Here is a 22784-nt window from a genome sequence, read left to right as displayed (position 1 = left end):
TTAATGAAATCTGTACAACCCGTGGACAAATGAGAAATGAACTGTCGTTAAATTATCCTTGGTAGGTGGATGGAAAAAAGTCCTGCAATGTTATTGGTGTGTTGAGGATGCCAAGAGCATGGCAGAAGCTCATAGTTCCTATCCCAATACACCTCATGAGTCTAATTCAACAACTAGTGAAAGTCCTGTTTACTTGCTCTGGAGCCATCTGGGGTGCCAGGTGCCATCATTCTCTCCTATAATATACTATAGGTGCAACCCAGACCATGGGTAGCTGTCTTAGGCATACCACTACCCTTGCTAGGACTCTGGAGCTCCCCAGATTCCACCACAGATAGATTTCTTTCTCTTCATGACACACTGGTGACACAATTGTGAAGAATGCAGTGGAAGGCTTGTGCTTCCTGGCCATAAACTTCTGCTGTCAGTTGTAATAAAGACAAAAAATGATCTTGTTTTACATGACTTAATGAAGACTGAGACTAGATCAAATTCTTTGCTGGAAGCTTTTGGATTCATGTAACTAACCATGTTTTGAAGCTAACTGAAATGCACCTACAAACTTTTTAGAAATTTTTCTGCATTTGCATGAAGCAATCTCTGAAAAGCTACAAGTTAATAGCTATATCTATGATCTTTGATTCCAAGTGGAAAAAAAATTCAATCTTTTAAGTCACTGAGGCGTAGACAAATAGTGGAATTGGTGATTTATTTATTTTTTAATCCAGAGAGATTTCAAAGGTCATCCAAGATATTAGTTTCAGTTTTTGGAGATGAATCATGAGCAAATATAAAGACAAGTAGACAGGTATGCCATGCCTGCTGCCAGTGAAAAATCCCTCTATGTCCCAACCTGCACATCTCAGACTTAAACTAGAAGTGTGTCTTCAATGCTGAGAAAGTCCTGTGGTTGCTTTGGGCCAGATTGCCCATCTCTGTCAGACTGGGGCTCTGGGATCTGCTCTTCTGCAGGCACAGGATCTGCTGCCATCAAACCAGGATGCCATGAAAACAGAGAGTGGATGCCTTTTGCCTGATGATAAAATTCACCTGGAGTAAAAGCTTTGTTTACCATGTATGCTGTCAAAGTATGAGTGCATGGACCTTTGAGTGAGAAAGACATTTAGCCTAAAAACTGGTTTAAAGCAGCTAGGCAGTTTGAAAGACAGCTTAGAATTAAGTATCTATTATCCATTTTTGATTATTGTTAGCCTGGTGCCATGCAAGTTTGGGAAGCTGATGCAAGACAAAAGGGCCCTCCAGTGCTAACTATTTCCAGAATCCCAGCAAAATTAACTTTGCTGCTGTCATGTTTCTGTACATGCATTATTCCTAACATGGTTTGCTCACCAGCCCACAAGTCTTGCTGGCACTTTGAAATGTTATTTGGATGAGAAATGCCAGACCTGGCAATGTGGTGATATAATACACTAATAAGCAAATTCTGAGCAATGTTCAATAGGAAACATTTTTTTATTTTGTGCAGAATTCTTATTTAATGTATTTTTTCTTAAAAGCAGTGACACTATGTCACCCATAATAAATCATTCCTGTGCTCATTCATGTCTTTTTTATCCATTTCTGTTTCTGAATTATGGAAACAAGTTTTAGAGTTCAGTGGGAGACAGATGAATGCTCCAGCATTCTGCTGTGAATCCAGAGTATTTTGTTAAACTCCTTGCACTATTTCCAAAAATGTTAGAAATACTTTCATGGCAACAGATTACAAGGGGCTGTCTTTTTCTATAAAATTCTAAACACACACACACACACACACACATTTCCCTTCCTGATTTTCTCTGCATGTGTCAAAGTTAGGCAGGAATTCTATAGCACTTAGTACTTGCTGATGTAGAAATGACTGCCAAATGAATGGTTTATACTGGAATATCTCATTATTTATATAAGTATGCTACAGTATGGACATTTAATTTAGTTCTCATTCCAAACCCATGACAAGTCACTTTGACACCTTTAAGAAATGTTTCACATATGGTAAGATAGAGCACTCAAAACTGTAAAAGGAAAAAAAATAGATGACTCAAATTAAAACAGAGATTTTTAAACAATCAAAGGAAATACTTCAAGCTTGTAATAACACATCTCAGCCATTTACTGTTTAATAATTTTAATGATGAATTAACATTTCTGGGGAACAAGGATGGTACAGAAGTTCTGGGGGCTGGCTCTTTTCAATTCCAAAAGATGTAGGGCAAAATTTCACAGGCATTAATGGAAAGGTCTTTTTTAATATGAGGAATAGAAGCTTTCATGGAAGGTTCTGATTTGTTGTGGTGCTGCTGTAGATCTGAGCATGAGAGAATTCAGGCACCAAGCCCAGGTTCTGAGACAGCCAGGCAGGGATTTGAAACTGCACCTGCACTCCCTGTGCCTGTCTGTTAGCATCTCATAGCCTTTCACTTTGCAAATGAAATAGTCATGTTTATCCCCCACTCTGTGAAAAATACCATTTTAGCTGAAACACATTTCTGATGTAAAACTAAATCAGACTACTTGTGTAATGGAGCTGGATGGAAAGTAGCACCAAAGCTTGATTTACCGTGCAAGCTAGGTGTGGAAGGGTTTGGCTTCAAAGCTGACAATTTATACAGGGCACTTTCTCTAGGAAGAGTGAGTCCAAGCTATGAAGTCTGGCTTTGGAACGGCAACTCTCTGGGTACCACACAGAGTAGGAAGCTCCTCCTCTGCACAGTGAGACCATTTGCCAGGATCTCTCACAGCAAGGAGCACACACTGGTGCTCCAATATGCAACTGACTGTGAGGGCTAATGGGCCAAGTATGAGACTGGGTTTCCACCATGTGAAAACATGCTGTGAGCCCTTTCCATGCCTGCTTGCTTAGCTTCACAACTCCTAAGGTGTGGAGCTTGAAGAGGAGCATGGCCTCAGCAAGCCACCAAAGCACTTAATGACCTGTTGCACTCTTTGGACCACAATATTGCACCAAAGCAGGAGCACTATGACATTTAGAGGGCAGAAAGCAGGCAAGAACACATGGGGAACGGCCTCAGTTATGGCCAGATGGTTCTCCTGAGGCACCCCACCTTGGGGCTTCTTTGCAACATCAGGCAAAGCCTTTCAGCATCTGCCAATGAGATGAAAATGAATAGTGTCTGAGCTCTTGCCTGGGCAGCAATGGCCTGCTCTTGCTGTGCAGGATGGGAGTGGGCTCCAGAGTCCACTGGGCTCTGCACATGTATATGGATAACATATACAGACAGAAATAGATGGGTATCATACAGGTATCAGTCAGAAAACAGAAACATTTTCTATCTAGAAATACTTAGGGTATAATAAATAAGACAGCAAGAAATTACCACTGAGACAAAGACTTAAAAAACATGAAACACAATGTGTTTAGTGTGTGTCTTGTTTACATTTTTATAAAATAGATCTTTGACAACTCTTTTGAAGAGCAAGGGCTTCTTTGAAGAGCAAGGGTAATGACAACATTACCCAATGTTACCAAAACAAAGATAAAATACTCTCTGCTGTAACATCTGAAGCTTTTTAAAATCCATTTTATTCTTTTTTTTTTCTGCTCATCTGGGTCTCCCCTAATTCATGTGTGCTCACTCTCCAGCCCCATTGTCATCCCTCCATCACCATCACGAGCTGCTCCCTTGACCCTAAGTGCAAGAATCAAGGTTTTCTTCCAAGAGTATCTAAGAGAGAGGAGGGGTAAAGACAGTATCTGAAAAGTTTTCCTAGGGATTTTTATATTTTCCTCTTGAGAATACATTCAGTGCCTCTGAGAGGGGTGCATGCACCCCTTGCTGTCCCAAGCCCTTCTCTTTGGAGAAGCAGCCTCCACCCGGCCACCTGGGAAGGTTCCTGCAGTGCATCACAAAACTGTGCAGCTGGGAGACCTACTGGAGTGCAAGGGACTGTCTCCAGGAAGGCCTGTGGGATCAGCCAGCCCAGGGCCTATATTTTAAGGAAATCTAGAATCTGTAATAAGGAAAGTTGTATTTTTTCTGAGGAGGCTCATATGTATCCCAAGGCAGTTAGTTTCTTATAAGGCTGATATTGTAATGGAGTACAAGAATGTTCATGCTAAATGGAAAATGAAAGGGGACTACCCCACATTTAATGAAACAAAACACAAGTGAGTCAGTTTTTAAATCTTTCACCAGATAATTTCTCTCTCATAATGTGCTCTTTCTATCCACTAATTTGACAGTGTGTTCTTTAAACTGTAGGTATTTGATCAATGTCCCTGGGTAAGTTCATCTGGCTGATGAAACAAAACAGAAATATCTAACGACAACGTCTGGCACAGGTACAAACACCATCAGTATCTCCAATTTATCTTGAGATTGCATGCAAAGTACTCTGAAACAAAAACACACTACAGCTCTTCTATTTTTTGATGTTGAAAGATTTTTAAAAGTGTAATCCACATTAAGCTTCTGCATTTCACCAGCCAAGACTGAAAAGTGTGTATTTTTAAAGGGCAACAGCACTATTCATTGTTACTGCTAACTTTGTGCAACTGTGTAGGGATTGGGTTTTTTTTTACTCTTCCTTATGGAATTCCTGAAAGCACTTTGCCAAATCCTATGTAATGTTTAATTCATACAGCTTTCCTTTTCTCCTGTTTCTTAAGTGAGGTCATTAAGCTAAAACTTGAAATGGAAACTCGTGCATCCACGTTGAAGGCTGAAGAACAAACCACAAAACAGACTGGAGCAAAGTTAAAGCTGTGCATTTAAGGAATGCTGGGATTTTTCTGAATGTTTCCAAATCAGGCACAGTGTTTCTAGTATTTACAACTGGATCTGTGCGCTGTTTTTAGAAAGCAGCTAGTTGTTAATGATACTTGTTTTAAGTATTAGTCAATCAAAAACAATAATATACCTTTGAAATTTGTTTTCATTGGTTCCACCAAATGGATAAAACCAGCAGCAATTTCTATGCCTGGAAGATTCTTACTGGGTAAGATTATGAACAATCTTCTTGCAAGACACACTTTTAGAATACAGAATGTGTGTCAATTATTTTTACCTAGTTATTCTATTTTCAACACAAAGACTTCTAGCAGTTACTTAGGTAGAATGATTAATCTTTAATCCCTACTATCTAACAAGTCATATCATCTACCTCTAGTCTGTCTGCCTTCTCCTACTGTCCAGCTAAAAAGGAAAAAAATCTGGTGAACTTCTACATAAAGCTTTAGATTCAGTCAAGAGTGAAGGAGAGGTAAACATATTCATAGGTTTCTTTTTAGGTTTGCATCAGCAGAGGCTCTGATGTTATTTGGGAGTGTCTAACTTACACTGAGCAGTGTTTTTTCTTGCTCTGGTATATCAGAGAGAACAAGATCACAGTCCTGTGTAAATGCATTAGGGAATATAGAAACACTGAATTAGACACATGTTCCACTTTCTTTGTGCCTGAATCACCCTTGTCAAGAGCTTCTTTAGAGACATTATAGTGCAATCTGTCATTCACAGAAAGGAACACATGGAGTGTAAAATGCCGTTACTGGAATTTATCAAGAGCAGCTTCCATAACCTGCTACATTGTAAAAATGTTCGGGTTTTAGCATGCCAACAGAGCTTCAGCACTGATGCCTTCAACAAATAGGAAGCACATGGCACATTAAGCTTGTTTCCTCTCCAACCCACAGTTCAGTTTTAGAGGATACACATGAAGAGAGAACCCGGTCATCAACTGCCCAGGTCAAAGAGGCAAAGCCTTTTCTTGTGTGACTGTAGTGGGGAGTCACATACAGCAAATGGACTTGGCAACTTTCCCTTTTCCTTTCTGGGGCTGAACAGCCATCAGAAGATACCCAGAAAGTACTGTGATCAGTCAATGACCATCTGCCCATGAAAAGTACACTGTGGTGGAGTGAGCCCAGAAATGGGAAATTTCATGGGCAAGGTTGTTCAGCCTTTCTCAAAAGAGACACCAGGTAATCATGTTGGGTCTCTGAATCAGAGACTAATGAGAAGAGCACAAACAGCATACTGAATGATCACATCATTAGAATGAAATAAACCTGCCTTGAACTCCAGAGTTTAGACTGGATTTGAACCCCTGCAGCTTTGCTTGGTTTTGATCCTAATGTCTCAATTCAAACTAAATTACATTTTGACATGTCCAGAAGAGTGAATCTTCTTAATATGAAGTTAATATCTGAGTCCATTTCTACAGTGAGCTCAAAACACAGACACAAAGGAATGGAGAAAACCAGTTCCCACTGGCTGCCATGGGGTTTGCTGGTAGCTCTCCCATTTGTTGGGGCATATTATTCCTACAGGCAGAAAAGGAACTCATCTTTCTGTTGTAGGTGAGCATGAATGCCCAATATTTTGCATTTAAGAAGAGATAAATAGCCCTGTATAAACCATAAATTTTAACTAAATGATAATATCAAGTACTGTTGGATTTTTTGTTGCATAGCAAATACTGGACGGACTTTCTCAAAAAGTTCTACCCAACATATAAAATTACTATTAATTATCGTTGCTAAATTGGATGGGTTTATTGTAGAGTTTATCATTCAAACATGGGATTACTCAAATTCTAACTCCTAATGGGAGTTTGGAGGGCAAGGGTGGACCCTTGGAAGTAAGGTCATATGGTTCTTTTGGTTTGTTTACATTAAATAGGAAGGTTCTGCTGATTATTACAGAAATCTACACTCTCCATTTTGTATACTAATGAAAAGTTTTTAGAAGGAAATACAGAGATTTTTGTACCTAAAACAGATTTCATAAAACTATACATTCTTGGCGAACTGGTTAGACATATTTAACTTATATGTGCCTAATCTGTATTTTTACAGGATTTTGCTGTCCAACAGTTCTGCTAGCTATACATTAATTCCATGCAGAAACACACACATCTGTGTGTTAGCATTTGTGCAAGATTTGATTGGTTGCATATTTGCCTGTGAATTTTCAGATGTGGGCAAAGAAAATATTATTTCTTGGGGACTATATAAGGAAATAGTTTAAGTCTTCACATGACATCATATTATTCAGCAGCAGCAGATTATCAACCTGTAACACCACACAGTACACAGTAACTAGTTGTTTATTTAACATATGGCAGGAAATGTGTCTGCTTCATCAAATTCTACATATCATGATCATTTAAACTTTGCAGCTTCTATAGCACTTAGAAAAGTGCCCTTTATGCTCAAAACAATTGAGCAAGAATCACATTATGGGTCTCCAGAGATCAAATACGTTTTCTCAGAAGAAAAATAAACACTTACATATGCTTAATTGATGAGGGTTACAGAATATCAACAATATCTCAACACCTTCAGAGTCTTGAAAAACTAGCACAAGGGAACAAAATCCAGGGACACACTAGGGACAAAATCTTGCACTTCTTAGATGCTTTCAGGGTACTCTGAGAGATGTAACCAAATATATAAATGTTCATCTTCTTGTCCCCAAGGAATAGAATCAATTTAAGATTTAAAATTATCTTAGATATAATTTTATAATAATTAAGAATAATAATGTTATTTCACTTCCTAAAATGCTTGTCTGACACTGAAGAAAAAAGATTTATGCATTCTTCAGAAACAGTTCCTCCTATTGACAATGCTAGTTCCAAAATACTGCTGAGATCTGTGTCATCCTAGACTGTCTGCCACTCTGTGTGCCAGATGCCTGAGAGACATTCTTCAACACAGTTTCTAACTTTTACTTCCATAAACATCCTTCTTATCTCATGGCAAATCCTCTTTCTCCACTATTCTTTCAACTGCTTCAGAATCATGATCCAGAGCTCACAGACCTGTTGAGACTCACTCCATTAACTTTTTGTGTTCAAGGTGTTTCTCCCACCGCACAGCTAAGGTAGGAGATTAGCAAAACCTTTCCTAGTCTCTGGACACTTATTACAAGGTGAAATACTTTGCATAATTAATGATTATGCAAATATCATCTTATGGAATATGAGAATGAGGTACAAGGTCCATAGATGTTCTCCAAATCCTGTCAGAGATGCATCATTCATCACCATAGAGATTTTTGCCATGTGAGGTTGAAACACTAAACCAAATGAGTCACTAATGTCAGGCAAATTATAAGCCCTCCAATTACCTGAATGCAGTCAATGTGCTTTAGGGTTATATTGCACACTTCTACCTTGGAGTTGGCATTATTTATCCAACAGGGATTTTCAGAACCTTCTGGAGCTGGAGAAAAAGAATAAAGCTATTGACTTTGAAAAAGAGTGCATAAAAATAAAGAGAGCTCCTGGCTCCTTACTCCACTGTGCGAGGTCCCAGGCCAAAGAGGATTTTGAGGTGACCACGGGCACTCTGTCACCTTGGATTGCCTCTAGTTGAAACCTTCCCCCCTGATGTAACATCCTCATCCATTCTGCAGCTGTGGAGAAAAGAGATGTTTTATCAGCAAAATTTATACTGTCCCAACCCTCCAATAGCCTCTCACCTAGCTGAAGACTTTGTCTTGTTTAAGACCAGAGATCTCTGCAGTCACTCTGGGCTGATCCAGCAATCCCTGGATCATTTGTGATATCTACACTCCCCTCTGGGATGCAGCTTGGACCATGCTTGGACCTTTCAGTTTGCAGTCCTTGTTCATTCTTTTTGCCCTGATCCTTTAAACTAATGGCCCTGCCTTTGTCCTCTATATTCAAATGTCTCAAAGAGCAGTTTGACGGATTAAGAAAACCATCTTCAGGCACATCCCTCTCCTAGATGTATTCATACCACTCATTCACCTCTGCCAGCCACAAAGCTGGCATCCAGTTTGGCATTGAGTACATTTCCTTCCCTTACATGCATTAAACATGCTCATTATGTTACAGCTTCCACATCATAATTCACATAACTCACCCAATTATACTTCTTTACTTCTCTTCTTGAAAGCTGAAGTTGTCTTCAGGATGACTGTAAGGCCAAATTTTCAGACTTCTTCAGGGGATGTCAAATGCTGCTGCTAACCTCCTTCCACTTAAAAATAAACAAGAACATATCATCCTCACCCACAACTGTATTTGTTTCAGGATGTCGATTAAAAAAAAAAAAAAAGAGAGAGAGAGAGAAAAAATAATCTCATTCTCTAAAATTCTTCCTAGACTTTGTCCAGTTTGTCTCATGTTCTGTTCATTTCTTCCACCACTTCTCTTATATGACTGAAGTGAGAAACAGTTCAAAATTAAGGTGATGTTTGCTAGGTTATACCACTCTGATGTAGCTATCTTACTATTTAAAAAAAGGCTTGGATTTAAATAAATTCCAATCTGTGTTTCCCTGAATTAAAATTAAACAAATGTTAATTAAAACAGCCAGATTACATAAATACATAAAATTCAGAGATGTGTGGTGTGTGTATTCACACACTTTAAATAGTAATTTCCTTATTGTTTTCTGCCCATAGCAGGTAGCAGATATACAAAAATTGTTGTTGCACAAGAATCCCATTCTTTGCAGCTCACTGTCACTCAATGAAATCTTCAGCCCTATCCCTTGTATCAAACTCTTCAGCAAGTTATGGTGAGAATGAAACAACTACAAATTACTGCAGCAGTGACTGAACTCTGTGAGAAGAACCAAGAGTTGTTGAGTCTCTAGATGGTGCAAAGTTAAGCCCCATTTTGCAAAGTCCCATTTTGTTTTAACTGTCTCCATTGCTAAATGAAATAGGGCTGGGAACCCCTCTCTGTTCCTGAGGCTAAGTGGCATTTGTCACTAGGTCTTTGGGTCTTTTGGCACCTCTGTGGTTCAAAAAAAAAAAAAGCTATTTCTTGAGGTGTTCTAGTTCCGAGTATCAGAGATAATGTAAGGAAATACATTGTAAATTGTTCAAGTGATATTTTCATAACAGGAAACCAAAGGAGGGAGTGGACTCAGAGGATGGAAGAGTTTTTGGGACGGCAAAAATTTCTGGAAGAGTGTTGGAGGACTAGAATAGTGCAGGACAGAGGGAGTCAAGCCAGGTGCTGTCTAGCACAACCAAAGCCGTGCCTGGGTGCACAGTAGCAGCCACATGGTGTGCTTAGCTCATGTCCCCTCCTTGCACTATGCAGCATCAGTGTTTGCTGCCATCAGCATCTACTGCCAGGGGAGATTTTGTGTCCTTATGCACCTCACCATGCACATATGACTTGGCTGTTGGAGGAAACACAACACGAGTATGGCACCCCAGCAGCAGATTGTTTCTTAATCAGTATGGTATAGAGTCTTAGTCTCGCCTGCTGAAGTGACTTAGCTGACTGAAATCAATTCAGTGTTCACTGGGCTGGCCTTTTCTACATCTTAAATAAGCAACAAAGTCAATCTTAGCCTAGTAATAAAGTCCTTGTTTATAAGTAAAATAAAACTGATGAAAAAAAGAAAGGAATGAAAAGAGATGCCAGGTTTTTCTCTGGGAAGTAAAAGGTCCCCAGCGTATTTGAGCTGATTCAAGAACCTATGAAATAAGATAGAGAAGACATCAAAGGACAGAGACAGAATTAACTCAGCAAAAATGAGGTTGAAACAATCCATAGAGGAAAATACAAAACCTTGTCACAAGTTCAGAAGTAACAAATTTTCTATGGGAAAGTTGATCCATTTTTAAATTATATTTAAGTTATTTAAACTATCTCGTTTTCCACAAAGCTGTTCCTGCAGCTTTGATCTGTACACAAAACTTCTCAGAAAATTGCAGGACATGACAAGCAACTGAATTTCACTTCCTAATTTCTGCAAATAAGGCAATTTACTTATTTATTAATAAACCACTGGGAGTTGAAAGAAACTGAATCCATTCTGAAATATTATGAAGTTTTCCTTGCAACAAATAATTGTTTTAGTTTTAATTTATGCTGTTTGTTTTTCATTTTCCCAACAACAAACAAAAATATTTGGTTTTCATTTTCCCAACAGCAAATCATAGCAATTATTTAAACGGGGGAAAAAATCCCAAACCTGAACAAACTGCAGCTAAATCCATCAATATTTGACTCTGTGTGTTGCTTACTAACACTACATTACATTTCAGCTTGCAGAATTTAAAAGATGGGTATGTTTATGAGCATACTACATTGCACAGACCATGGAAGAACTTACACAAGCTCTTTCTAAAGCGAAGGGGAAAAAAGTTGACGTATCTCTGTATAGTCCTTGGTCCCTAAATTTTGACAAGGATACCTGTGTCTGGGGCCCTTGGTTGTTTGAGAGGCTGCACTTCCTTCTCTTGCCATGGATACAGAAGAGGAAGAGACCCCCAAAATCCTCTTGTATCATCATGCACCAGGAAGGGGACATGTGTTCCACTTATTTGCAGGTGGGCGAGAGGGTTGGTGGCTGCTACTAAGATAAGAGATTTCTTATCATGGTGATGATGACATCTGTGAATCACCTTTGACAGACTGGGGAAGGTTTTACCAGGCTTAATCTATCTGGAAGACTGAAGAATGTTAAGGACGAGCCTAGCTTCCTCTCAGCAGCGGTCGTTGCTGAGTATTAGAGCCCTCTAGTGAGGTTTCTCGGAGTGGATCCCCGCCTCCAGCCCGTGGGGCCGAAGGCGCTTTCCTTCCACAGGGAGAAGCGAAATTCCCTTTCTGCTGCAGGAGACGGCGGGGGGTTTGCTCCCCTTTAGGAAAAGGTCCCCCGGGAGCGAGGGTTCACCTGCCCTGAATGGCCCAGAGATGGTGGCGGTGCCCCTGGCCCGGGACCCCCCGGCTCCACCGCTGCTGCTGCACGAAGGGTGGCAGTGCTAATCCCCCATCCCCGCCGCGGACATCGCGCACCCACCGAGCGACAGCACTGCGGCCGAGCCCCCGGGGCTGTCTGCTGCCTAGGGCGGGGGAAAGCAGGAGGAAACGGAGGGCAGCCTCTTCCTAAAAATACTCCCCGGTCAAATCCCCGTGAGCCAGGGATGGAGATGGTAACAAAAATGCCTTGGATCGGTAGGAACAGTGAACAATCTTCGTGCTTTCCTCATCATCTTGGAATAATCAGCGGAATTAACTGAGGTCGAGGAAACAGGCTGTTGGGTTAGTTGTGGGAGGCTGTGAGAATAGGGGGCAGCCATTAAAAGAAACATGATCGCTATTCATCAACTCGGAAGAGGGGAAAGGAGGAGGGAAAAAAAGAGACCTTCGTGGCTGGAGCTCATACCGACCTGGTCTATCTCTGATCAAGAAGATCCCTGGAAACAAGAAGTTTACAAATATTGTCAAATTGATGCTTGTAGTGTGATTTAAGTTGTCAATCCCGCAGAAGCCCACCAGAAGTTTAGATTCAATACCCTGCATTTCTGGCTAGTTATTGCCAATCCCCTAAGGCAGAAAGCGCTCTCTCTCTCTCTCTCTCTTTATTTTAACCATATGTGTCTTTTGTTGTTGTTGTTGTCTTGTCTGTTAGCTGTACACTGTGTGCTAGAGAGTCCCCTTGTGCCGCGGAGCATCTGAGGCGGTCCCCGCAGCCGGGAGTGAGGCGGGGGCTGGGTGGGCACCGGCCAGGGCCCCCCTCCTGCTCCCCCCGGTCCTCCCCCCAGCCGTCTGTGGCGTCCGAGGAGGGGGAACACCCCAAATAAATATCGATGCTGGGGGTAACGGCCGGCAGGGTGCTGATGGCAGAAGTGAGTGAAAACTTCAGCCCCTCGCCCGAGATTGAACAAGGGTAATACAAAAGTAATCAGGACCGGCCGCTTTAGTCGGCTAGGGGGGCTATCGTGTTTCGTGGGGAGCTCGGGAGGTTACAGCGCCTTGAGCTGGGGACACAGTGCCGCCCCGGGGTCCCATTTCACCGGGGGGCGGCCGGGAGGCGGGGGCGGGAAGGTTCACCGAGGCCAACTCAGTCGCGTCCCATCAGGCCCCCATCTCCTAATTAATACATCTCTTTCGAAGACGTTATTCGAGCATCTCAGGTCCGGCCGGCGGGCAAACGGCTCCGTGCTGGAGACGAGCGGCGGAGCTGCGGGCGCGGGGAGCGGGGAGCGGGGAGCGGGGAGCGGGGAGCGGGGAGCGGGGAGCGGGGAGCGGGGAGCGGGGCGGCTCCGTGGGGCAGAGGCTCCGCTCCCGTGGGCTCCAGCAGAGTCCCCCCGGTGCCCAGCACCCCGCTCCGCGCCCCGCACCCACCAGCGCTCTCTTTCAAGCGGAGTTTGTTAGCATAATCGAGTTACCCGCTACATATCTGAAATCCTTGAGCCGTCCCCTTGAGGAACGGCGCATTGCGAGCAGCAAAAGCTTTGAATTATTCCTTTCGCCCCAAATCAGGGAACAACAAGCAATTATTGTTTGTCTTAATTTAGCTATGTGCCGTGATCGTCTGCCGTGCTTTCTTTTCAGTCGAGACAGCAACTCAGTGCTATCTCTGATGGGATAGATTCGGGGTTTTAAACAAAACGCAAAAATAAATAAAAGCATGAATAAATAACAGGAGGCTGGGGGAAAAAAGCCGCGGATCCGGGTTGCAAAACTGCCTCCGGGAATCCCGGGTGAGTTTTGGCCGCCTAAAGGAGCCCCAGTCCCGCCACAGAAAAATGTGTGAGTCCGGGGAAACTGAGCTGAGCCCCCGGGTTGAGAGATGTGGGGCAGGTAGGCCAGCATCGCGGCAAAGGTCGCTATGATTAATTTTTAAAAAAATAAATTAATTAATAAACGTGTAGCAGGAGTAGCAGCTTAATTGCGGTAGGCTTTCAGTCTCGATAAACCGCACCGGTTTTAAGCGGTAAGCATATTGCAGCCCCTCCAAAAGGAAAAGGGAAAAAAATAAACCTTAAAAAAAAAGCAAATAAAAAGAAAAGGAAAGAAAGAAACGAAAACTTGGAGTTGTCTGTCATTTTGGTTGCTCTCGCTACAGCCCTCTCCACGGTAGTGTACATCTGCGGGGAAGATGTGTTTCTTTCTGGCATGTGAAAGTTGTGGGGTTTATCATTTGTGCGCTACCCCTGTCGATAAAAGCGCCCTTGGAGGGGCCCTGTCTCCCTGCCCTGCCCACGCGTGGAGCCGAGGCTGGCAGGCAGGAGCGGTCGTGTCCACAGCCCTGTGACAGGTTTGTCCCGAGCCCAGCTCGATGAAAAGGATGAGGGGCTCCTCAAAAGCAGTGGTCCAGGAGGCTGGCAGAAAGGTGTGGGGCAGGAGCTCGGGTGAATCGGCTCTTGTCCTTAACAGGAACGATGCGGGCCTGCAGCCTCCCCCACGGGCTGCTGTCTACAAGGAGACGATGAAGGTACGACCAAAAAGGCGATTTCTAGGCAACTGCGGCTCTACCTTGGCACTCACTCTTGGGCACGGAGCAGTTCCGTGCAAGGAAAGGCTCCTCGGAAGAAAACCGGCGACCCACTCCCCGTTCCTCAGCCAGTCTGTGCCACAGCTAATGAAAGGAGCGTCGCGATAAAAACCACCTTTTTATGTCACTCCTGTTTCCCAAAAATTATGTTGACACTGACGATCTCGCCCTGCTCCTCGGAGGGATGAGGCCGAGTGGGCCCTCGGCAGAGTGACCCCGGCAACGGGGCAGGGCAAAAATTTGGATGGGCTCAGCTAAAACCTTCCACGGCAGCTAAACGGGTGAGAGCTGGCAGCAGCCAGGCAAAACAATCTCGTCGGTCCGGGGGCAAACGTGAGCAGGCGATTCGCTCCTCCTGTTCTGAAATATAATGGCAGGGAAAGAGAGCCTTCGCAAATGCCAAAAAAAGGTTCCTCTCCTGATCGCCTGTTTCCCTTTCAAGACACTACAATGAGATTCGCCTCATGCCGCGCCTTTCAGCCAGTGACTGCTCCGTCTTCTAGCATGTAGGAAATTTTTTCTCTTTCCCTAAAGATAAAAGCAGTTATGCAGAATTTGGATCCAGATGTCACTAATTTACAATTGCTCTAGGACGCAAGCTGATACAGGGTGCCCGAGAAGGGGGTAGCCCTGCCTCTGCCCAGCTCTCTGGGAAGTGAACTTACGTTACATGCAAGCTGCAGCCTGGCTAAGTCAGCCTAAAGTGAAAGCGCCTACGGAGGAGCTGGCGTGTAAACTCTGTACTCACATTTTAGAGTGCTAAGAAAACTCTTTCCATATCTAAATCTATGCAACAGGTTTTGACATCTCCTTTCCAGCTAGGGCGAACAGCTGCTCCCATTCACATTCAACCACTGTGGCTGAGAGATGGAAAGAGAGGAAGGGGAGTCCGGTATATCCCCAAAAAACGTGGGGCGACCGAGCACGGTAGCGGGGAGGCGGGAGACAGCTCAGGACTCGCTAGCAATTTTCATTATTTCCACGGTCCCCGTCGCGGGAGGGAGCGGAAGGCACACGGTGTGTGTGCGCAGAGGTCGGGGACGGGAGAGGGGATTTGTGTTTCTGTTGCCGTTTTTGCTCAGAGCAACGTTGGAAGCAGAGCGGTTGTCCCGTCCCGTCACTGCTCGCTACAGCTGCGGCTGTGAGCTCTCTAGCCGCTTAGGTTGGCTAGGAAGCGCTGCGATCGGGATGCTTTCGTTTACAAACAAGCACAGTTTGAATTCTGCAGAGATCGGCCGCAATCGAGGCACTAAGCGGTCGAGAGCTCATTTTGTAAAGGAACGGAGGGATCATCATGAAAGGGAGCTTTACCGACCCGTCGCCAACATGCCCGATTTTGTTTTAAACGAATTTGAGCTATTCTTTTCTCGACCTGAAAAAGAAGCCTCTATTTTCCGTCCCCGGGGGATCCAGGGCGGGAACCGCCCGCTTGCCACTGTTTCCTTATGGCAGCACTCGTGAAAAGGCCGGACGGACAGGTAGGAAACACAGCTTCCACAGCGGAGTGCACTCGAGAAAATACGGGCGTACGCCTAGGATATGCACAGGCGTTCGGACATGCTGGGAGCTGGACACGGTTGATCCACTGCCCCCCTACCCCGCCCTCTTCTTCCTCCTCCTCCTCCTGCCTCCCTCCCCCGCCGCATTTCCCCTGGCCGCAGCCCTGGCGCGGCTCCTCGCCGGGAGCCGCCGCCGCCGGGAGCCGCCGGGCTGCGCGCCGCCGCCCCAGCCTCGCCTTCCCCCGGGGACGGCCGCTGCGCCCGCCCGGGCCGGCACCGAGACTCGGTCCGTCCGCCGCGGGGGCTCGGGCTGCGAGGCGAGGAGACGCAGTCCGGTCTCTTGTGGTTTCCCTAAATCCCTGACGCGCCGGGGCGGCTAAAAAGGTACCGTGGCAAGAACCCACAATCGCAGAGACCTCTCCTGTCCGGACTGCAAACAGCGTAGAAAGAGCTTGTGGGATTAATTATTATTTCTCAGCAAAAGGGGAACATAACAGGCCATGGAAACAACCCCAGTTTGTGGCCGGGAGGCTCCTCCCGAGTGCCCTCACCTGGGCGATCCCCGGCGCCAGCCTCCGCCCCGGCGGTCCCGTTTGGCCGCCACCCCGTGCGCCGCTCCCGAGGAGGCACCGCGGCTCCCTTCACCCGCTCGTCGCACCTTCTCCCTCGACCTTCCAGCTTGCACAACCTCTCTCACTCGCCTTTCACTTTGTGTAGACCGAAAAGGGACAGGAAACGATACGGGTCCCTGCCCCGCAGAGTCGGTAGTCTTAAAACGCGGTGTGTAAAGGGCACGCGTGGGTGATAAGGGTCCGTTTAATCAAGCGAAGTGTTTCTGACTTTCACACTTTTACGTGTTCCTTTCCTGGATGAAATACCCCGACACGCTCTTGGAAATCGAGTATAAGTAAATGTCCGGCGTCCAGTGATCACAAATGCCAGCGCCCTTGACGCTGGAGCGTGGTGGGGCACGGCCGGCGATTCATGGAGAGGCAATCCCTCTCCGGCCCCGTATCATCGTGCCTTCTTCTCGCTCCCGGGCAGGTACGAGAAGCGTGTAATGGGATCCCAGGTCATGAACAGGGTCTCCATTGTACATGAGAGGCCCCTTCCCTATAAAACTCTCCAACAGTGGTTACTGGGCGCTGGGGAGGGGAGCTATAAGGGAACGCATTGAGAAAGACATTTTCCTGCAAGGGCCGGATACGGGCTTTTCTCCCCACTGCAGCCGCGGGTGCCAGGAACGGCAAAGCCCGCTGTCCGGAGCGGCAGGGCCGGGATGGGGCTGCGGGATCCAGACGCGGCGGCGGGGCCCAGCCGGGACGGCGGCTCCGTCCCGCCGCGCCCCAGTGCCCCGCGGCGAGAAGCAGGGGCTCGGGCTCCGCGCCCTGCGCTTCGGCGCTCCCCCTCTCCCCCGACGGGCGCCTGCAGCGTCAATCACGACGGAAATTTCTCCCTCGCTAGCTAATATCTCAGCTCGCAGGGCCGCCTCTGAGTGGATCTGAGCAATCTGTCAACCCAGCCGGGGAGCCACCTCAAAACAGATCGGGTTACCCCTGATTGACAGCGTCACCATGGCAAATAATTTGACTAAAACTATTGTCTTCTCCTGGCAGTCCCCGGGTCAGATAACCGGACCAATCACAGCGCGGATAATCACTTTTCATGCCAGCTTAGAATAATATTATTAAAAAAAAAAAAAAAAAGGAGAGAGAGAAAGAAAGGGGGGGAAACTCCGAGAGGGAGAGGAGCGAGTGAGCAGGGCTTTACCACTATATTATGTGGGATCTGGCGGTGGGGGGTGGGGGGGAAGCAGGGAGATCCCAAACCGGCGGCCGAGGGGGGTGGGGGTGTGAGAGCCGCGGCCGCTGCGAGCGCTGCAGATAGGAGACAAAAGAGGCACGAAGTTACTCTCGCAACTTGGACTTACAAAAACCAGGCGGCGGCCGGGGGGAAAAGCCGTCCGCTCTCGGGTTCTCCAGACTTTTTTCGTCGCTCTTCGCATTTTTACCCCGGATCCCGCGACCGGCCCGGGGCCGGGTGCCGCCGATGGCCTCGGCCCCCCGCGCCCGGCCGTGACGCCCAAGCGGGCCCCACCGGGCGCCACCGCCCCGGGGCCGGCCCCGCATGCCGGGCGCTGCCCGCCGCCCCGCGCCGCTCTCCTCTATGCGGCCGTAGGGCGCGCGGCGGGGCAGGGCTCACCATGTCGATGCTCCCGACTTTTGGCTTCACCCAAGAGCAAGTGGCCTGCGTCTGCGAGGTGCTCCAGCAAGGCGGCAACATCGAGCGGCTGGGGCGGTTCCTCTGGTCCCTCCCTGCCTGCGAGCACCTCCACAAGAACGAGAGCGTCCTGAAGGCCAAGGCGGTGGTGGCCTTCCACCGGGGCAACTTCCGCGAGCTCTACAAGATCCTGGAGAGCCACCAGTTCTCGGCGCACAACCACCCCAAGCTGCAGCAGCTCTGGCTGAAGGCGCACTACATCGAGGCGGAGAAGCTGCGGGGGCGACCCCTAGGGGCGGTGGGCAAGTACCGGGTGCGCCGCAAGTTCCCGCTGCCCCGCTCCATCTGGGACGGCGAGGAGACCAGCTACTGCTTCAAGGAGAAGAGCCGCAGCGTCCTCCGAGAGTGGTACGCCCACAACCCCTACCCGTCCCCCCGAGAGAAGCGGGAGCTGGCCGAGGCCACCGGCCTCACCACCACCCAGGTCAGCAACTGGTTCAAGAACCGCCGGCAGCGGGACCGCGCCGCCGAGGCCAAGGAAAGGTACGGCTCCCCACGGCTCCCCACCGCTCCCCACTCCCAGTGGTCGTCCCGAGCCTCCAGCTCTGCCCCGGCTCCGGCTGCGGAAGGCCCGCTGGGAGGGCATGGGCTCTCCGCCTCGGGGGCGCCCAGAGGCGAGCGAGCTGGGCGCTCGGCGAAGGCGTCTGTCCGCCAAAAGTAGCCCCGGGAGAGGCGGCCCAGACCCCTTCCCCGCCGACACCCCACTCCCCGCACAGCCGGCGGGGCGGCCTCGGGGCAGCCCCTGCTGCCAGGGACGTTTCACACGGTCGGCGGCGACTCCTGGTTAAGCAGCGTTGCCGCCTCCTCCCCGCCGCAACACGGCGTGGAGCCCAAGCGGGCTCCGCGGCCGGAGGTGCCTGTGCGGGGCTGCGGCCCGTCGGGAGAGGCCGGCGGCTGCGGGGCCCAAGGACAAGGGCTCCGCGCCCCGTGCAGCTCGGAGTGTCCTTGAGGGTTACCCCGGTGCAGAAAGGGACAGCCGGGGGGCAGCCTGGAACGCGTGGGTCTGAACGCTGGCTGTAAATGTGTCCTCTATCGTCGGCTCCTGGCGTGCGGCAGGAGACCTGGACAATGATTGAGTGGAGCAACTTCTTGCCTCGCTCATGACATTGCAGTTCTTATTTGCTACCCAGCAAGGTGCTCATGAACGCATGTCATTAGGTGTATGTTCTTAGGCCGAATGTGATTCTGCGTCTGTGTTTTTCACGTTAAGCGGAGTAAATGGACCATTAATCGCCGGGAAAAGGTTAATGCCTACCTCCCCGGCTATTCGGGACGACTTTTCCATCAGCAGTCCCTGTGCCTTGGGAGGAAGGTTCGAAGAAGCAGAAAGGGTCCTCTTACTGCGTTTACTAGCTCACTGAATTGCCCGGTCCGTACAGGCAATCGTATGATCCCATGGTCTGGGCGGTTAATTAGCAGATCAGAAATCTCATGTAGATCCATGCCTCCGAGGAGACTTCTGTCATTCGTTTCTACCAACCATGTTTTGGAAACGGGCAGCGCGGCGGCCGTACTGCTGTGCAGCCTGGTATGCTCGGGCACAGATTTGTTCTATTCATTTCCCAAAACGCTTTAATTTTCTTTCAAATCCTCACAAGTGTTGGTTTTACGAGATGTTAGAGATCCTTTTTATTGCTGATAGCAGGGACTTACCTTCAAATATCCAAAGGAAATGAAAGTTACACTTATTCCATTCCTTTTTTTTTTCTCCCGGGGAATCAAATTTTAAAGGTCTCAAGAGACAAATAAGATTTTTGACATTGAAAAATACACTCAACCTAATATTACACTTCAGGCGTTGGAAAACAGATCATTCATGGGATTGCCATCCACTCAAGGAAACTTGTTTAAACAGAGCTTTCTTGTTCTTGTCTACTTTTATTTTTTTGGCACTAAGTGTCTCCAGCCACATCCTGCAGCCCTTAGTGAGGAAAATCCTTTAGTGCAATAGCTTAACTTCTCTCGACCAAATCCTGCAGGATAGGGCCCCTCTACCAGCTAGTGTATTTCAAACCTTCTGCAGAAGCTTTTAAATAGAGTTGCATTGCCTTCAGTATTTCAGGCAGAACGATGTCTAAAGTATTTCTACGAGGGCTATGTCTGGAGGCCGCGTAAGCCTTGCCTGGACCACAGCCCCGACCCCCCCTTGCCGCTCACATTTCAGAAAAAAAAAAAAGCCAAAAAACCCTATACAGATATATATATATATATATAGGTATATCTGCAAGGGCTTGGCCAGCCTCCAGCGATTTCTTGGTATTTACCCGGTGATGAATTTTGCAACTATGTCCAGCCTTTCCGAGCCTTTGTCGGCAGGCGCACCGGTGGTGCCGGCTGCCCCCGCCGCGGAGCCGTGCGAGGGCTATCCTGGCTGCGCCCACGCCGCCCGAGCAGGGGACGGAGGAACAGCGGCGGGCGTGCGGAGCATTTCCCGAGACGGTCGGGGAAACCAGCGGGTTAACTCTGTTCGCTTTCCTTATCATCCATATTGGGCTATGTTTTGAGCTTTAAGCTCAGGGCGAGGGGAAAAAAAACCAGGCGTCCAGTAAGCAAAAGACGTTCCCTCCTGATGTGAGCCCAGGAGGCTGCTGTGCTGCACGGAGCCATCCTGCCTGCGGCTTGCCGGTCTTTGGCCTTCCCAGGAGAAATCATGGCCGAACTTCTCTTCAGCTTTAGAGCAGCTTTAAAGTTAAAAAGTTTTTGGGGTTTTTTGGGGGGATTTTATTGGTAATGTCTTCCTTCCTTCCCTTCCGCCTCGCTCCTCACGCTGTGCGAACCCTTTGGAGGCAGAAAGTTACGGTTTGGCAAAGTGACACTTTCCACTGGGCTAGTGGGAGACTCTGTTTACAAGCACAGCGGACCTTAGACCTAAGTGCCAGATGAATAGGCCTTGGAGGTTTGCAGAGTTTTTAAACCTACTGTTTTTGCACTCCCCTCGGCTCGCTGCTCCCCGGAGCCAGCTCCCCGCAGCCCCCGCTCCCGCGGTGCGCACCCCGGAGCGACGGCCACATGGTGATTTCCCTCCCTCTTTTGTGTTTCCTATAGGGAAAACAACGAGAATTCCAACTCCAACAGCCACAACCCGCTCTCGGCGTCAATGAACGGGAATAAGACAGTTTTGGGGAGCTCAGAGGACGAGAAGACGCCGTCAGGGACCCCGGATCACACCTCCTCCAGCCCCGCGCTGCTGCTCAGCTCCAACCCCGGGCTGCAGCCCCTGCACGGCCTGGGCCACCCCCAGGGCCCCAGCGCCATCCCCGTGCCCAGCGCCGACCCTATGCACCACCACAGCTTGCAGGACTCCATTCTCAACCCCATGTCATCTAACTTGGTCGATCTGGGCTCTTAAAACAGTGTACACGCTCCCTCCTTTGCGCCAGCCCTCCTTTACTCAATTTTTTCCTTTTTTTTTCTTTCTCCTTAATCTTACCAGGGACTTTGAAAGCAATGACAAACACCTTATTGGATGTGTTGTGCCCTTTGGCAGCAGGCTGGCTGCAGGTTTGCAAGGTAGTGGACTCCTCTGTGGGTAGCTGATGTTGTGAAAAGCCTTAAGGGTTGCTTACAGGCGGTTTCAGGCGTGTAAGGACTGTTGGACAGGAGCCGTGATTTTCACGTCAGACTGTAAGGCTGATCGAGGTAGCAGCTCATTCCAGCCTTAGCTTCAAGAATCTCTCAGTGGTGTCATTCGATCGGGCCGGTCTGTGTGGGAAGAGGCACATCGTAATATTTTTATTTTTTTCGGGGGGGTGGGGAAGAAAGGGGAACGCAAGGCTGCTGTTGCCATGCCTGTTTGAAAGTTACACACCGCTCCCGTTATTCTATTGTAGTTATGTATCCGTGGCAGGTGTACGATGTACAATTTCAACTAAGAACACAAAAGTTGTAGTCAAGATATAGCAGCAACACGCGCTCTAGGCAGACTCTGTAACCTTCTTGTAGCTGATGCTATGCAGAGAGACAGCTTCTTTGGCCTTGTCCATGTGTTGCTTTCGCCATTTGCTGGGTGGGAAAGGAAGTGACGGCCCGGCTCCGGCCCGAAGGAAGGCAGAGGTAGATTTTCCTCTCGGTGTGGAACGCGGGCTGAAGCGGGCTTTAAAGAGAAAAGAGGAATTGCTGCTCAAGTTTAGACCTAAACGACAGTATCAAACGCAAGTCACTCACCTTAGTTTTGTTTATTGTTTATATTATGTGAATACATTCTTTGGAAAATATTTCTGCTTTTATTTTATAATAAAATTTAGAAATCTAACTCGGCATATGGTTGCTTCACTCGCCCACGGGGTGTTTTCGGGCTCATCCCTGAGCGGAGCGGAGCAGGCGTCCTGCTGGGGACGCCGGGGAAGGCGGTGTCGGGTGGTCAGAGCCCCGCCACCCTGCCCGGCTTGGGATGACCGCGGAGCAGCGCCCGGGCACGACGGGGCCCTTGCCGGCCCGGTCCGGGGAAGCGGCGTGCGCCGGGGGCAGCTGGTGTCGCCCTGCGGGAGCGGGGAGCCAAGGGCACAGGAAGGACGGGCGGTGCGGGCCCTGAGGGAAGCGGAGAGGTCGCCCACCTGCTCCCGGAGGGCACGGCAGTGCAGGCTGCTGGCTTTTCCACCCCGGCGTCCGCCTGTCCCTGCAGAAAGCCTCCCCCTCTCTCCCCCACCTCGCCCCGAGCGCGAGTGGGCAAACCGAGCGCGGCCAGACCCAGCTCCGGGGTTCAGCACGGCTGGGCTGCAAACGCCTTTCCAGCGCCTGCGGGACTGATGCTGGGAAAGGGATTTCTC

General features: G+C 48.2%; 1 protein-coding gene and 1 long non-coding RNA gene across 2 annotated transcripts; one reads left to right on the top strand and one right to left on the bottom strand.

Annotated features, from left to right (window-relative positions):
* Positions 1–2111: 2111 nt before the first annotated feature.
* LOC146439314 (uncharacterized) lies at positions 2112–18021 on the bottom strand. Its single transcript, XR_014850747.1, has 3 exons — positions 17941–18021; positions 8855–8971; positions 2112–8381 (listed from the first exon to the last, which is right to left on the bottom strand). It is a non-coding gene; the product is annotated as an uncharacterized LOC146439314 (long non-coding RNA).
* Positions 17815–22270, top strand: SIX2 (SIX homeobox 2). The gene is made up of 2 exons (XM_085054999.1): positions 17815–18501; positions 21064–22270. Exons 1-2 carry the CDS (start codon positions 17942–17944, stop codon positions 21365–21367), a joined length of 864 nt encoding a protein of 287 aa, XP_084911125.1. The 5' UTR covers positions 17815–17941; the 3' UTR covers positions 21368–22270.
* The last annotated feature ends 514 nt before the right edge of the window (positions 22271–22784 follow it).

This window comes from Lichenostomus cassidix, chromosome 3, assembly GCF_008360975.1.
Source record: "Lichenostomus cassidix isolate B80296 chromosome 3, HeHo_3.0, whole genome shotgun sequence".
In the NCBI taxonomy this organism is placed as follows: Eukaryota; Metazoa; Chordata; class Aves; order Passeriformes; family Meliphagidae; genus Lichenostomus; species Lichenostomus cassidix.
Note: the sequence above shows the minus strand (reverse complement) of the source record. Positions and strands in the feature narration are given on the sequence as shown.